This window comes from Ascaphus truei, chromosome 23 (genome assembly GCF_040206685.1).
Source record: "Ascaphus truei isolate aAscTru1 chromosome 23, aAscTru1.hap1, whole genome shotgun sequence".
Taxonomy (NCBI): Eukaryota; Metazoa; Chordata; class Amphibia; order Anura; family Ascaphidae; genus Ascaphus; species Ascaphus truei.
The window spans coordinates 3,163,687-3,175,688 of NC_134505.1; the positions used below are offsets into that span (position 1 = coordinate 3,163,687).

The following is a 12,002-nucleotide window of genomic DNA, read 5'->3' on the forward strand; positions in this document are numbered from 1 at the left end:
ACTAAATTAGCAACAGAAGCCCAGATCCACCAATGTCTTGGCATTAACCTAGGTTAACATCACGCTAAGCCTTACAACATGTCTTCAAAATGTCAGTCTTACTAAACAGCTGACTGCTAAATGAATGAATAGTCATATAAAATAAACTAGTCTCCAAGGCTTGAGTTGGAGGAACTAAGGGGCAAATGGAGGGACCCCTTACAGGTGTATACCATATAATAATAAGTCCCCAGTATAAGTAGACAAGCCTTAGCTCAGGGCGCTCAAAAGCCTATGTGGCAGACTCAAAACATATATATATAGCCAATAATATGACATATATCCTTCCTCCCCAGGCCCAGGACTCCCAAATACCCCCCTCCCAAGGCCAATTACCCCCTAAAACTCCCACCCCCAGACCCAATACCCCCTGATACCCTCCTCCCCAGGCCCAGTACTCCCAGAATGCTCCTCTTCCCTGGTCCCTCAACAAGAGAGAAGCGCACACCTCATAGTATAGCAAGTTTTCTTTTACTTGGCACAAAGAATAAAAACGCACTTACAAGCGTCAACAACAAAAAAGTCCAATGCAGCAAAGATAGCCACTGGTAGACAGTGGTCGACTCTACAGCACAAATTGAGCAAAACAGAAGAGAGCCAGACAGTTACGTCCAACTATTTTGTTATGTGGTGCTCAGTGCGGTCCCTTTAGGGGGGCTTATCTACTGGGGAACCCATTGGTTCCAATCCTGTAAAACAAATGGCGGTTAGTTAGGTTGGAGGAACGGAGTTTTGTCGATTAATGAAGGTGGGTCTGTCCGTAGGTTTGAAATCCAAACTTCGCAAGATTGTTCGGAAGTTTGAGTCAAACGTTTGAATCCAAGCTATATCTGAGGCAAAATACGAGAAATCAGATGATTATTATTTTTAATAAACTGGTCAAAGTTGGATTTTCTTTTTTTTTTTTTAGAAATTTGTGAGCTATTGGAAATGTTCAGACTGTGAAAAAGTTTGCACAAATTAGATTTTTTTTGTTGTTGTTTTTGTTATAAAATCTCCCAAAAACATTTCCGGCAAAACCAAGCCCAAAGCGCGAAAAAAATATAGACGACCCAAACCATACCCTGTGCGTTATACATCTCCCCAGGGATGGGGGCCTTTCATTTTGTGGAAGAGACACATCCCTACTCTATTGCATGATTGAATTCATATAGGACCATATTCATTAAGCAGGCTATTTACTGGGTGCAGGTGGTCTTTATTCTTAAGACTTACTTATGGTGGTCGGTTTTTTTCTTTCTCCTTAGAAAGATGTGCTGCTTCTTCATAATACTTTTGGAGAAAATATAGAAAATCAACTTAAAATGTACATTTTGCTGGTGTTTTCTTTCCACTTCGTCGTAAAAAATCCCCCCCCCCCCCCCGCACCCCCAAATTTTTTTTTTTGAGCATACAAGCAAATATCTCTGCAGTCCTAAAATCGCTCTGTTTTAACTCCCTCTGCTTCTTACAGTTTTCATTTATGTGCACAAGGTAAGTCGCATGTCATATTTATTTTTCTACACGCTGGGAGGCAGTGAAAGGTGAATCTGGTGTCAGAATGATAGCCTGAAGCACAGAACTGCTCGTTCCGACTGATCCCCTTTGTGAAGAGAGAAAACAGGAGAAAGAAACCGTGATATGCATCTGCTACGACGGAATCTGCTGAAAGTAAAGTTTGGAAAGGTACCACGTTGGCACCTCTCCATGTAGGAGGGGACATCAAACAACTACAGAACATCACCCTGGCAACACCAGCTGGGGACAGCATAAAAAGAGCCTGGGTGAACTTAGGACACGGGCACTCTTAGGACGAAGTCGAGTAGGTGACTTTCCAGTCTGCACTCCATCTCTTCAGTGTCACCATGAATTACAACTTTGCTCAGAGCAGCTCTTCCAGAGTGGGCAGTAGCGTCTCCTCTCGGCTATCTGGGGGGATATATAGAGCACCTAGTGTCCATGGGGATCATGGGGACTCAGGCATTTCCCAAACCAGTTCTAGGATGTTGTCCTCAGGGATGGGAAGTAGCTTCTCCTCTGGAGGCTCCTTCTCTTTATTTGGTGGTGGGGCATCCCATGGTGGCTCTGGAGGGTCTGGCTTTAGCACCAGCGGTGCTTCCGGTAGCGGAGATGGGTTGCTCTCCGGCAACGGAAAGTACACCATGCAGAACCTGAACGATCGTCTGTCCAATTACCTGGACAAGGTGCGGTCCTTGGAGGAAGCCAACACTGACCTTGAGCACAAGATTCATGAGTGGTATGAGAAGCAAGGGTCGGTTGCTGTGCGTGAGACTAACTATGCACTCTTCTACACTACAATTGATGAGCTACGTGAGAAGGTATGAAATATACACAGCACTATGATACACTTTCTCCTGCATATGCTTTTGATATATATTGTATTGTATGTCTTTATTTATATAGTGCCATTAATGTACCTAGCGCTTCACAGTAGTAATACATGATAAATAACAGATAATATAAATAACAGGTCATGGGAATAAGTGCTTTAGACATAAAAGTAACATTAAGGAAGAGGAGTCCCTGCCCCGAGGAGCTTACAGTCTAATTGGTAGGTAGGGAGAAGGTACAGAGACAGTAGGAGGGAGTTCTGGTAAGTGCGTCTGCAGGGGGCCAAGCTTTGTGTATCATGTTTTCAGAATAGCCACAGTGCTATTCATATGCTTCTTTAAGCAAGTGTGTCTTAAGGTGGGTCTTAAAGGTGGATAGAGAGGGTGCTAGTCGGGTACTGAGGGGAAGGGCATTCCAGAGGTGCGGGCAGTCAGTGAAAAAGGTTTAAGGCGGGAGAGAGCTTTAGATACAAAGGGGGTAGAGAGAAGACATCCTTGAGAAGAACGCAAGACTCTGGTTGGTGCATAACGAGAAATTAGGGCTGAGAAGTAAGGAGGGGCAGAAGAGTGTAAAGCTTTAAAAGTGAGGAGAAGAATGGAGTGTGAGATGCGGGATTTGATCGGAAGCCAGGAGAGGGATTTCATAAGGGGAGACGCTGAGACAGATCTAGGAAAGAGTAGAGTGATTCTGGCAGCAGCATTTAGGATAGATTGTAGGGGAGACAGGTGAGAGGCAGGAAGGCCGGACAGCAGGAGGTTGCAGTAATCAAGACGGGAGAGAGGCAGGAAGGCCGGATCATACCATAGACATATTTTCCTCTGCACAAGCACGAGAAGCGGATTGAATACACACAAGCACAACCATTCTGGTGAATTTCACAGTTGCAAAGTTCCACCACACAGTATAGCATAGCCGGGTTATATTTAATGGACTCGTATTTGTGTGTGTATACAGTATAAATATCAAAGGGAATGTATTGGATTTTGCAAAAACATTTCTACCACTTCTCTTTATGTGACGGTATTGCTTTTTACATCATTTATCAGTGTATTGCAGCTCACCCTGGACCTTTGCATAAGAGTATTAAAAACAGATATGATTCCAATATCAAATATCATTTGTAGTTTCACTTCTAACTTGTCTAGGTATGGGAGGAAATAATTTCACCCAGTAAATATTGTTTGAGGGTAACCTAACTCAAAAAATGCCTTATTGCACCTCCAAGTGATAAGAAAGGTCTCTAAGGTCATCTAAAATGATATAGTAGGCAACAAGAGATTAATATGTCATCTCGTAATCCAGTTTTTCACCTTTTATAAAATGTGTGTATTTATTTTTTGTAAAGTTTTACATAACCGAGAATCCTATATAATATAGTAAATGCATAATAACATATTCCACCCGTTTCGTTATTAGTAGATACCATTCATGGCCTGTATATCAATACATAGTTTGAAAGCTGTACCATAATAACATATTCCACCCGAGTACTTTTATGGGGCAGTTTTTAGGTAAGTTGATCTTAACTCGCAAGCTGCCATATACCTGAGAGATGCAGTGTAGCAATTAAGTCTTCTTCCATAGGACTGCCAGTGCTGAGCTACGATAATTAAATACATGTGACAGTGATTTCGTTATTAGTAGATACCATTCATGGTCTGTATATTAATACATAGTTTGAAAGCTGTACTTGGTGTTATATTACATGACATACGTTGATTGACAAAGGAAATAAAACATAAACTAAAAGGTAAGCACCGATGAAATACATGGACACATCGTTCAGGATTCTCTAGGCTCCGAGAAGGGGGTATCGGACATCGATTCCGCGTGAAGTGCCATTGACTTGAAGTGAATCTCCCCTAATGTAAAAATAGCGTCAGCCTCCAACAATCTAATCAAGATTGCACTCAGGTCCGGCTCCCACTTCAAAACTAGAACCATAACCGCAATGCTACTCTTTCAAAATGTACCTTTCAAGAAGCCAGTGCAGGAGTTGGGTGATGGTATGGTAATCATGTCAGTGACATCTTTCTGTAGGTCACCCAACTCTTGTTGTTTTCAATGGGTATCACTAATATGCCTACAATGGATTCTCTTGCTTTTATTCTACAGATCCTCAATGCCACCATTGACAACAACCACGTCCTGTTGGCGGTTGATAATGCACGATTGGCAGCTGATGACTTTAAACTCAAGTGAGTTCTTTATTCTGAATCCCCAAGCCAGCACTTTAGGAGACATCTGAAGTTGGGTTCATGGCCTCCAGGCGCTGTATCCATTTCCTTCCCCAGCAACCCTGCCCAAACATCCTCTCCCTTTGTTTATCAGGTATGAGAATGAGTCGTCTCTCCGGATGAGTGTCGAAGCCGATATCCATGGCCTACGTAAAGTGCTGGACGAGCTAACCCTCTCCAGATCTGACCTGGAAATGCAGATTGAGAACCTGAAGGAAGAGCTGGCTTATCTCAAGAAGAACCACATAGAGGTAGGTGCTGCTGGGTGGTAAGAAGCAGATTATGCAAATACACAGACCGCACACTAAGGGGACAAGGATGTTTTTTTCCAAACTGTATTAACACCATTATATCCAATTGGTTTCCAGTGGAGACTTATAGACAATGGAGATATGGGGAATAAGGAGGGGAACAAGGATCATGAGATTGACCGTTAGATACAAGGCTAATATTTTTGTGACATCATTTGTTCCTCACCACCCTTGTAGGAGATGAGTGAGAAGGGCCAGCAGATGAGCGGCAAAGTCAGTGTGGAGATGGACGCAGTTCCCGGGGTTGATATGTCCAAGATCCTGGCTGAAATCAGGGAGCAATACGAGTACATCGTTGAGAGGAACAGACGTGAACTAGAGACTTGGTTTGTGACCCAGGTATGGTACCTCTGAAAAGTCTGTTGTGCTACTTGGCTGCAGTCCGGTGTCTGACCGTCATTACCTTTCCAGAGTGAAAGCCTGCAGAAAGAGGTTGTGACTAACACAGAACAGGTGAAGACCAGCAAGACCGAGATCACGGACCTGAGACACAGTCTGCAGAGCTTTGAGATTGAGCTGCAATCCCAGTACAGCATGGTGAGTCCATTGACAGGTGATCCCCTGCACAGATGTCTAAAAAAACCACATTACCTGTCCACAGTTTAGTCCCCGCAAACCATATTTGTGTGTGTGTGCGATGCAACACCACAATATGTGTTAGAATAACTGATTTAGAATTACTAGACCCGAAGTGGCCAACTCCAGTTCCCGAGGTTCACCAACAAGTCCCCTTTTTAAGGATATCCCTGCTTCAGCACAGGTGGCTCAGTGAAGGATTTAGCCACCTGTGCTGAAGCAGGGATATCCTTAAAATCGGACCCACTGGTGACCCTTGAGGACTGCAGTTGGCCACTTCTGTACTGTAGTTATAAGAGGCCTAACCTAGATCAGTGGATTGCAGGAAAATAAGCACGTAGAGGCTTTTCTGTAAGGCCACGGGTATAGAAGGGTGCATATCATGGTAGCAAAACCTTCTGAAAACACAGAAGAACATTTGAGAAACCACGAACTGGAGCCTGTTTTAGTACATTTGTGTATTGAAACAAAATAGTTTGCCTGTGGCAGGTATGGGCTTCCTCCCTCCCTCCATAAATTGTAATCAATCCCTTGTAAATCCAATGGAATGCAAACTCATTTGTAGGTCTTTTGTTGGTAGACGGGACGTACAATATACATGCCAGCCCTTCTGGCAGCAAAAGGTTTAACCAAGTGTACACAAGACTTTATGGTCACGGTTGAAATAGCGGCATAACCGGAGCAACCTGCTAAATATACAATAAACGGAGTATATGAACCGTGAATAAGGAAAGGGAAAACATAGGATAAATAGATACAGATGCACATTTTCCTGCTGCAAATAGGCAGCGACCGTTGATCTCCTGTTCCTCTTCAGAAAGCCGGACTGGAAGCCTCTCACTCGGATACAGAGTCCCGTTACTCTGCCCAGCTATCCCACATCCAGCATACTATTGGCAGCATGGAGGCCCAGCTGGGGGATCTCCGATCTGACCAGGAGCACCAGAACGTGGAGTATAAGACCCTTCTAGACATCAAGGCTCACTTAGAGGCAGAGATTTCCACGTACCGCAAGCTACTGGATGAGCACGACGTCAGGTGAGTGACCCACCAGCTTGCACTGTGGGGAGTGCTGACAAAATGGAACCCGTGGAATGAATGGGAAGTAGAAGGGACACATAGTATTATATAATACATTCTGATTGTGTGGGCTTTGACCTTATCCTCCTTCCTCCGCTGCAGAAATCTCCAGGCCTGAGTAAATCTCAACGCAAACAGATGTGCATCAAATACTCAAAATACCTGAGTACTTTTCACGAATAATATGTAAATATATATATATATGCGTCTAGAGTCACTTCCGGGCATTTGGAACATTACTTTGATTGTATATGAAATCAACAGCCAATGTTTAAGTAGAGATGCAAATTCTGTCGATGCAAATGCCAGCATTTTGCATGATCTGTAACCCTGGCACCAAGCTGGTAATGGACATTAAACATTGGGGACCAGTAAAAGCGTCAGCTCCGCTCAACCAGTCTAGGCTTTTCTTCACTGTCTATACCCTACTGAGCGGTAATATAGGGACCGTCTGTGCAGTACTTGAAGGTCTCATTTGACCATGCTTTATTTTGCAGCACTGGTGGATCGAGCAAGGAAAGTGGAAGTAAGTGTATTCATGAACTGACATCCCCTTCAGTGTATTAGAGAGAAAGGGTCATCCGTGTACTGTACATGCTATGGTGTGGGGGGTAAATAACACATGGGTTTGCAGTCAAACAAACTGCTACTGAATAGCACAGCTATGGAAATGTTATGGAGTACAGGTAATCTACAGGTTGGATTTTGGGTTGCTTGAGTCTAAGGTGAATAATGAAAAGGGGTTGCTAAAAATTGCGGGTGAGTCTGAGCTAAGCAGCTCCTCTCTGAACCTGCGGCTGGCAATGCTGATGTGGGTTACACTACATTCTGTATTGTTCAGCGACTGTATGTCTAGTGTTTATTTATATATCGCCAACATGTATAATATACGTTTCACACGTGCGTTAAAAAGGAAGTCAAATAGTGGGAATGAGGGCGTCCCTACCCTGCAGAGCTTACAATCGAAACGGAATCGTGAGACTTGGGGGATATAACAAGGACAGCATAGAATATATTAGATGGGTCCCGTCGGTGCGTCAGGAGTGTGAGGAATAGCTGCAAGGGTAAATTGCCCTCTTGTTGTTCGCTGGGAAGGTGAGACTTTAGGTGGGACCTGAAGACGGGGAGGGAAGGGGATTGGCGGATGTTTGAGGGGAGGGAGATTCAGAGGCAAGGAGAACAAAGTGAAAAAGGTTTCAGATGTGGGAGTGCCGTAGAGATGAATGGAGCAGAGATGAACCAGCCTTTAGCACAGGGGGCTCAACTCCAGTCCTCAAGACCCCCCCCAACACATTAGATTTAAAGGGTATTCCTGCTCCAGCACAGGTGGTGCAATCAGTCCCTGCTCCAGCACATGTGGTGCAATCAGTCCCTGCTCCAGCACAGGTGGTGCAATCAGTCCCTGCTTCAGCACAGGTGGCTCTATCAGATGCTTAGTAAAAGACAACCACACTCAGTCTTTGACTGAGCCTCAATCAGAGGATTGAGCCACCTGTGCTGAAGCAGGGATATCCTCTAGACCTGAGCTGTTGGGGGGGGGCGGTATTGAGCCCCCCTGGTTTAGCAGAAGGGGTGCAGCTGCAGATTGGAAATGAGACGTAAGAGGGGGGGTAGAGGAACGTAGGGCCTTAAAGGAGAGAAGTATAATGCTGTAGTTAATGCGGAGTGTGGCGTATAACTGATCTCCAAGGTTTTACACCGTTACCGTGGGATACGCAGCGCATATAAGCATAGACAATGAGATTAAGGGGACAGGGTGTGGGAAGTGGGGGGGCGGGGGGGGGAAGGGGTAAAACAAAAATATCAGGAAAGACAAAAGAACATCAACATGAAACCTAAAGGGGTAAAGGAGGTGGAGACATTGAAACGCAGGGACGCTGGCAACGAGGAAGGGAAACGTTATCCCAAAGGAAATCAGAGCAAGGGCCCTGCGCTGAAGCAGGAGGATGGAATGCACAGGGGTACTGTGTGAAAACAGGTCTGCAGTGAAAGAGTAGTGGGTGCAAGGGAACGTGTCCCAGCAGAGATGGTATAGGAACATACTGTCTATGAATGAATATGGGAGCCCAAAAAGGGGAGAAGAGCAGTACACCAAGTAGAGCCTACTGCAGGGGTTGGGCCAACCCCGGTCCTCAAGGGCCACCAAACGGGTCACGCTTTCAGGATATCCCTGCTTCAGCGCAGGCGGCTGTCAGAATGACTGATCCGCCTGCGCTGAAGCAGGGGTATCCTGGAAACCTGACCCTGTTGGTGGCCCTGGAAGGTTGGAGTCGGCCCAACCCTCTGTTCCATGGTCTCCCGGCAAGAAGAGAAAATGGCGGAGGGGGGTTAGTTAAGTGAAATAGTCCTGGTCACTTCCTGGTTCCGTGGCATGAACCAGCAATAAACAGTCTCTCTTTCTTCTTCTCCCTCCCAGGTTCCAGTGTAACCAGCACCACCACCACCACCAAGGTCCACACCGTCGTGAAAGGAGAGGTGTCTTCTTCTGAGAAGTAGAACTGGACCTTCTTGACCTAGCAGATCAGGGGTCTCAAACTCAGTCCTCAAGGGCCACCAAGAGGCCAGGTTTTACGGATATCCCTGCTTCAGCACAGGTGGCCCAATCAGCCCTTGCTTCAACACTGGTGGCTCAATCAGTCCCTGCTTCAGCACAGATGGCTCAATCAGTCCTTGCTTCAACAGAGATGTCTTTGACTGAGTCACTGATTGAGCCACCCGCGCTGAAGCAGGGATAGCCATAAAAGCTTGCCTGTGTGTGGCCCTTGGGGAACTGAGTTTGAGACCTGTTCTGCGGATCAATGCTAAGCCGAGTATAAATTAGGGCTTCTACCTACCTGGCAATGAGATGATTCCAAAAATAAGCAATTATACTAAAAAAAAAAACGGTACAAGGCAAAGATAGCTTCTGGTGACGGCTGTTGTGATTTATGCGAAGGCCAAACCTTGAAATGTTTCTGTTAGATAATCCCCAATTTAAAGGTACTGTATAAACATCAGGGTAATAAAAAAAAATCCTGTATTGCTCTGTGAAATAAATGTCAGGTGTGAACGGGGTGAAACGTAACAAGGAACACGCCGGTAGCGACCATTTAAATCCCTAATAAAGATTGTTTGACACAAGTGACGGCTTTTGCGGGTGTTTCCTCTTGAGTTCCAATGCAAACGAAGTAGAGACATATCATTTATGATTTGGTTCTATCCCTCAGAACCAAATCTTCTCTCCGGGGAGACTGTCGTCTTCTACAATGAAAGGGTGCGCTGTAAACGCCGGGGATGGGGTTCAGAGAGGGAGACGGGGACAGATGTTAGGGCCGTTTCTACCACTCAGAACCACAGAGTCCCGCAAAGTATTGGGGGTTCTGGCAGTGAAAGAGTAGGGGTGCCCACACTGTCTGTCACTGTTCCCGTGTCTGTGTCCCCTTCTCATTGTCACAGATTACACTGCTTCTCTCTTTTCTTTGTCACCTTCTTTGTTCTTTCCTCTTACACGAGTTTTCACAAAGGAGACAGGTAACCATTGATGCCTCAACAACATGTGTCATGTGTCATATGTCAATGTCATAAAGATGCAGGTACGCTATGTACTGTACACAAGAATTTGACAGCGTGTGTTATTGGACAATGAACACATTTCCCAGAGGATTACATCTGACCGTGTGCAAGAGAACGTCGAGATACCTCTCCCGGCAACAACCCCCGGGCTTTCCATGCCGCAGTGGGGCTGATAAGATCGATTCGAGAAGGCCTCTTTGCTGGAATACCCTGCGGTCAATTTCAATGCAACAGCATGACAAGTGACATGCCCCACAAGGGGTTATATCCCGGCTCATCTTGACAGATGAGCATTTCTAGAACAAAAAAATGTGATCTGCCACCATTGCCTGTCGGACATTCGGGGGAAGAAGGAACTTGCAGCAAAGCTGAAATAAGATACGTTATAACCCGAGGGTAGAAACCTGCATTCCTTCTTATACAAGTCCGACAGTGACGCGCCTTGTAACCAATTCACTGCTGCGTCGGTGCAGAATATTGGGGGCCCTATTGAATATGCTGGGAAGCTGCCCGGTCCTCCTCAGGGAAACGCTGAATGGGGAGGAAAGCTTCCCTGGGAAGGAGCTGGCTGCTTCACCTTGTATTCAGGGGCCTTGGAGTTTGGCCAATTTAGGATTTGAAATATATATTTTCAATTAACAATCCCCTCCCTTACTAAAGAAACCCTGTTTACTTTGCATCCTGTTGAATCCCACCCCCTATTCTTTCTAAGGCGCCGTCCATGCTGCCGAAGACGCCCGCGGAGGCGTCCGCGCGCGGCGCAATCACATTGCCTTAAGGCATTGATCGCGCCCGTAGACCGCGCCGGCGCGACAGCAGGAGGGGGCGCGCGCTGCGCAAGGGATCAGTTGAAACTGGTTTCTCGGCGCGACCGGCAGGTCACGTGAGCGGTTCGCCCGCGGCTCCATGATGTCACAGACACGCCCTTCCGACGGCGCGCCTAGCGTATCCAAAAAACGCACCCGCTTCACGTGGGTGACGTCACGGACGCGCACGCCTCTATGCGCGGGGGGCGAAGGCTGTATGCACGCAGCCTAAAGCACATACTGTATGAGATGCGATGATGTAGCCCTTTTGCATCTGAGGGAACTCTTACAGTGAAAGCAATAATGTAAATCCATTATTCAGTTCCAAACTAATACAAGGGTATCTAAATACATCCTCTCTAACTGTATCAATGCAGCTGCTGTACCTGTTTCTGTGTCCCGTACCTATTAAACTCAGCTGTACCTACAGTATTTCTGCCAGGGGGCATCAGATAATTTAAGAAGCTTGGAGATTAATAGATCTGATAATGATCAGCTGCTTAAGGGGGGGATTTAATTTCATTTCTATTGTGTGTGTGTATGTGTGTGTGTGTGTGTGTGTATTGTATGTGTGTGTGTATGTGTGTATGTGTGTGTGTGTGTGTGTGTGTGTGTGTGTGTGTGTGTGTGTGTGTGTGTGTGTGTGTGTGTGTGTGTGTGTGTGTGTGTGTGTGTGTGTGTGTGTGTGTGTGTGTGTGTGTATAAAAAATACTGTACATAATAAATGCACCTACTGCATTTAATTCAGACCATGATCTGGGCATATAGTAAATTGTACGTTATTGAGCCTCATTTAGGGGGTCACTTGCCTGGAAGCTCCAGTATCTCACATTGGCGTACTCTAGCAGGGTCAGACTGGGTAAGGGATCCGTCCTTATCTGACGTCCATCTTCCTATCCCTGGACCAGGAGGCTGTCTCTGTTCTCCAAACACTATGACTGGACTGCTGGTGAAAAGCAAAGATGGGCAAGTTTGCTGAGCGCGTTTTGGGGAGCATTTTACCCCTTCAATTATGCATTTTTCGTCAAATATGTTCACATTGCTCAGAATTGCACCAGCCTTTTGACAGA

At 45.8% G+C, this 12,002-nt stretch overlaps 1 protein-coding gene across 1 annotated transcript; it reads left to right on the forward strand.

Annotated features, from left to right (window-relative positions):
* Positions 1 to 1,795: 1,795 nt before the first annotated feature.
* On the forward strand, positions 1,796 to 9,694 carry LOC142473074 (keratin, type I cytoskeletal 19-like). Its single transcript, XM_075580235.1, has 8 exons — positions 1,796 to 2,357; positions 4,486 to 4,568; positions 4,702 to 4,858; positions 5,096 to 5,257; positions 5,330 to 5,455; positions 6,312 to 6,532; positions 7,072 to 7,100; positions 8,991 to 9,694. Exons 1-8 carry the CDS (start codon positions 1,884 to 1,886, stop codon positions 9,068 to 9,070), a joined length of 1,332 nt encoding a protein of 443 aa, XP_075436350.1. The 5' UTR covers positions 1,796 to 1,883; the 3' UTR covers positions 9,071 to 9,694.
* Positions 9,695 to 12,002: the final 2,308 nt, after the last annotated feature.

Bases quoted from the DNA above. Each gene is read 5' to 3' on its own strand.
- LOC142473074 (XM_075580235.1), top strand. From the start codon at position 1,884: ATGAATTACAACTTTGCTCAGAGCAGCTCTTCCAGAGTGGGCAGTAGC. The intron at 6,533-7,071 runs GTGAGTGACCCA...TTTATTTTGCAG, and splicing joins CTGGATGAGCACGACGTCAG to CACTGGTGGATCGAGCAAGG. The intron at 7,101-8,990 runs GTAAGTGTATTC...TCTCCCTCCCAG, and splicing joins ATCGAGCAAGGAAAGTGGAA to GTTCCAGTGTAACCAGCACC.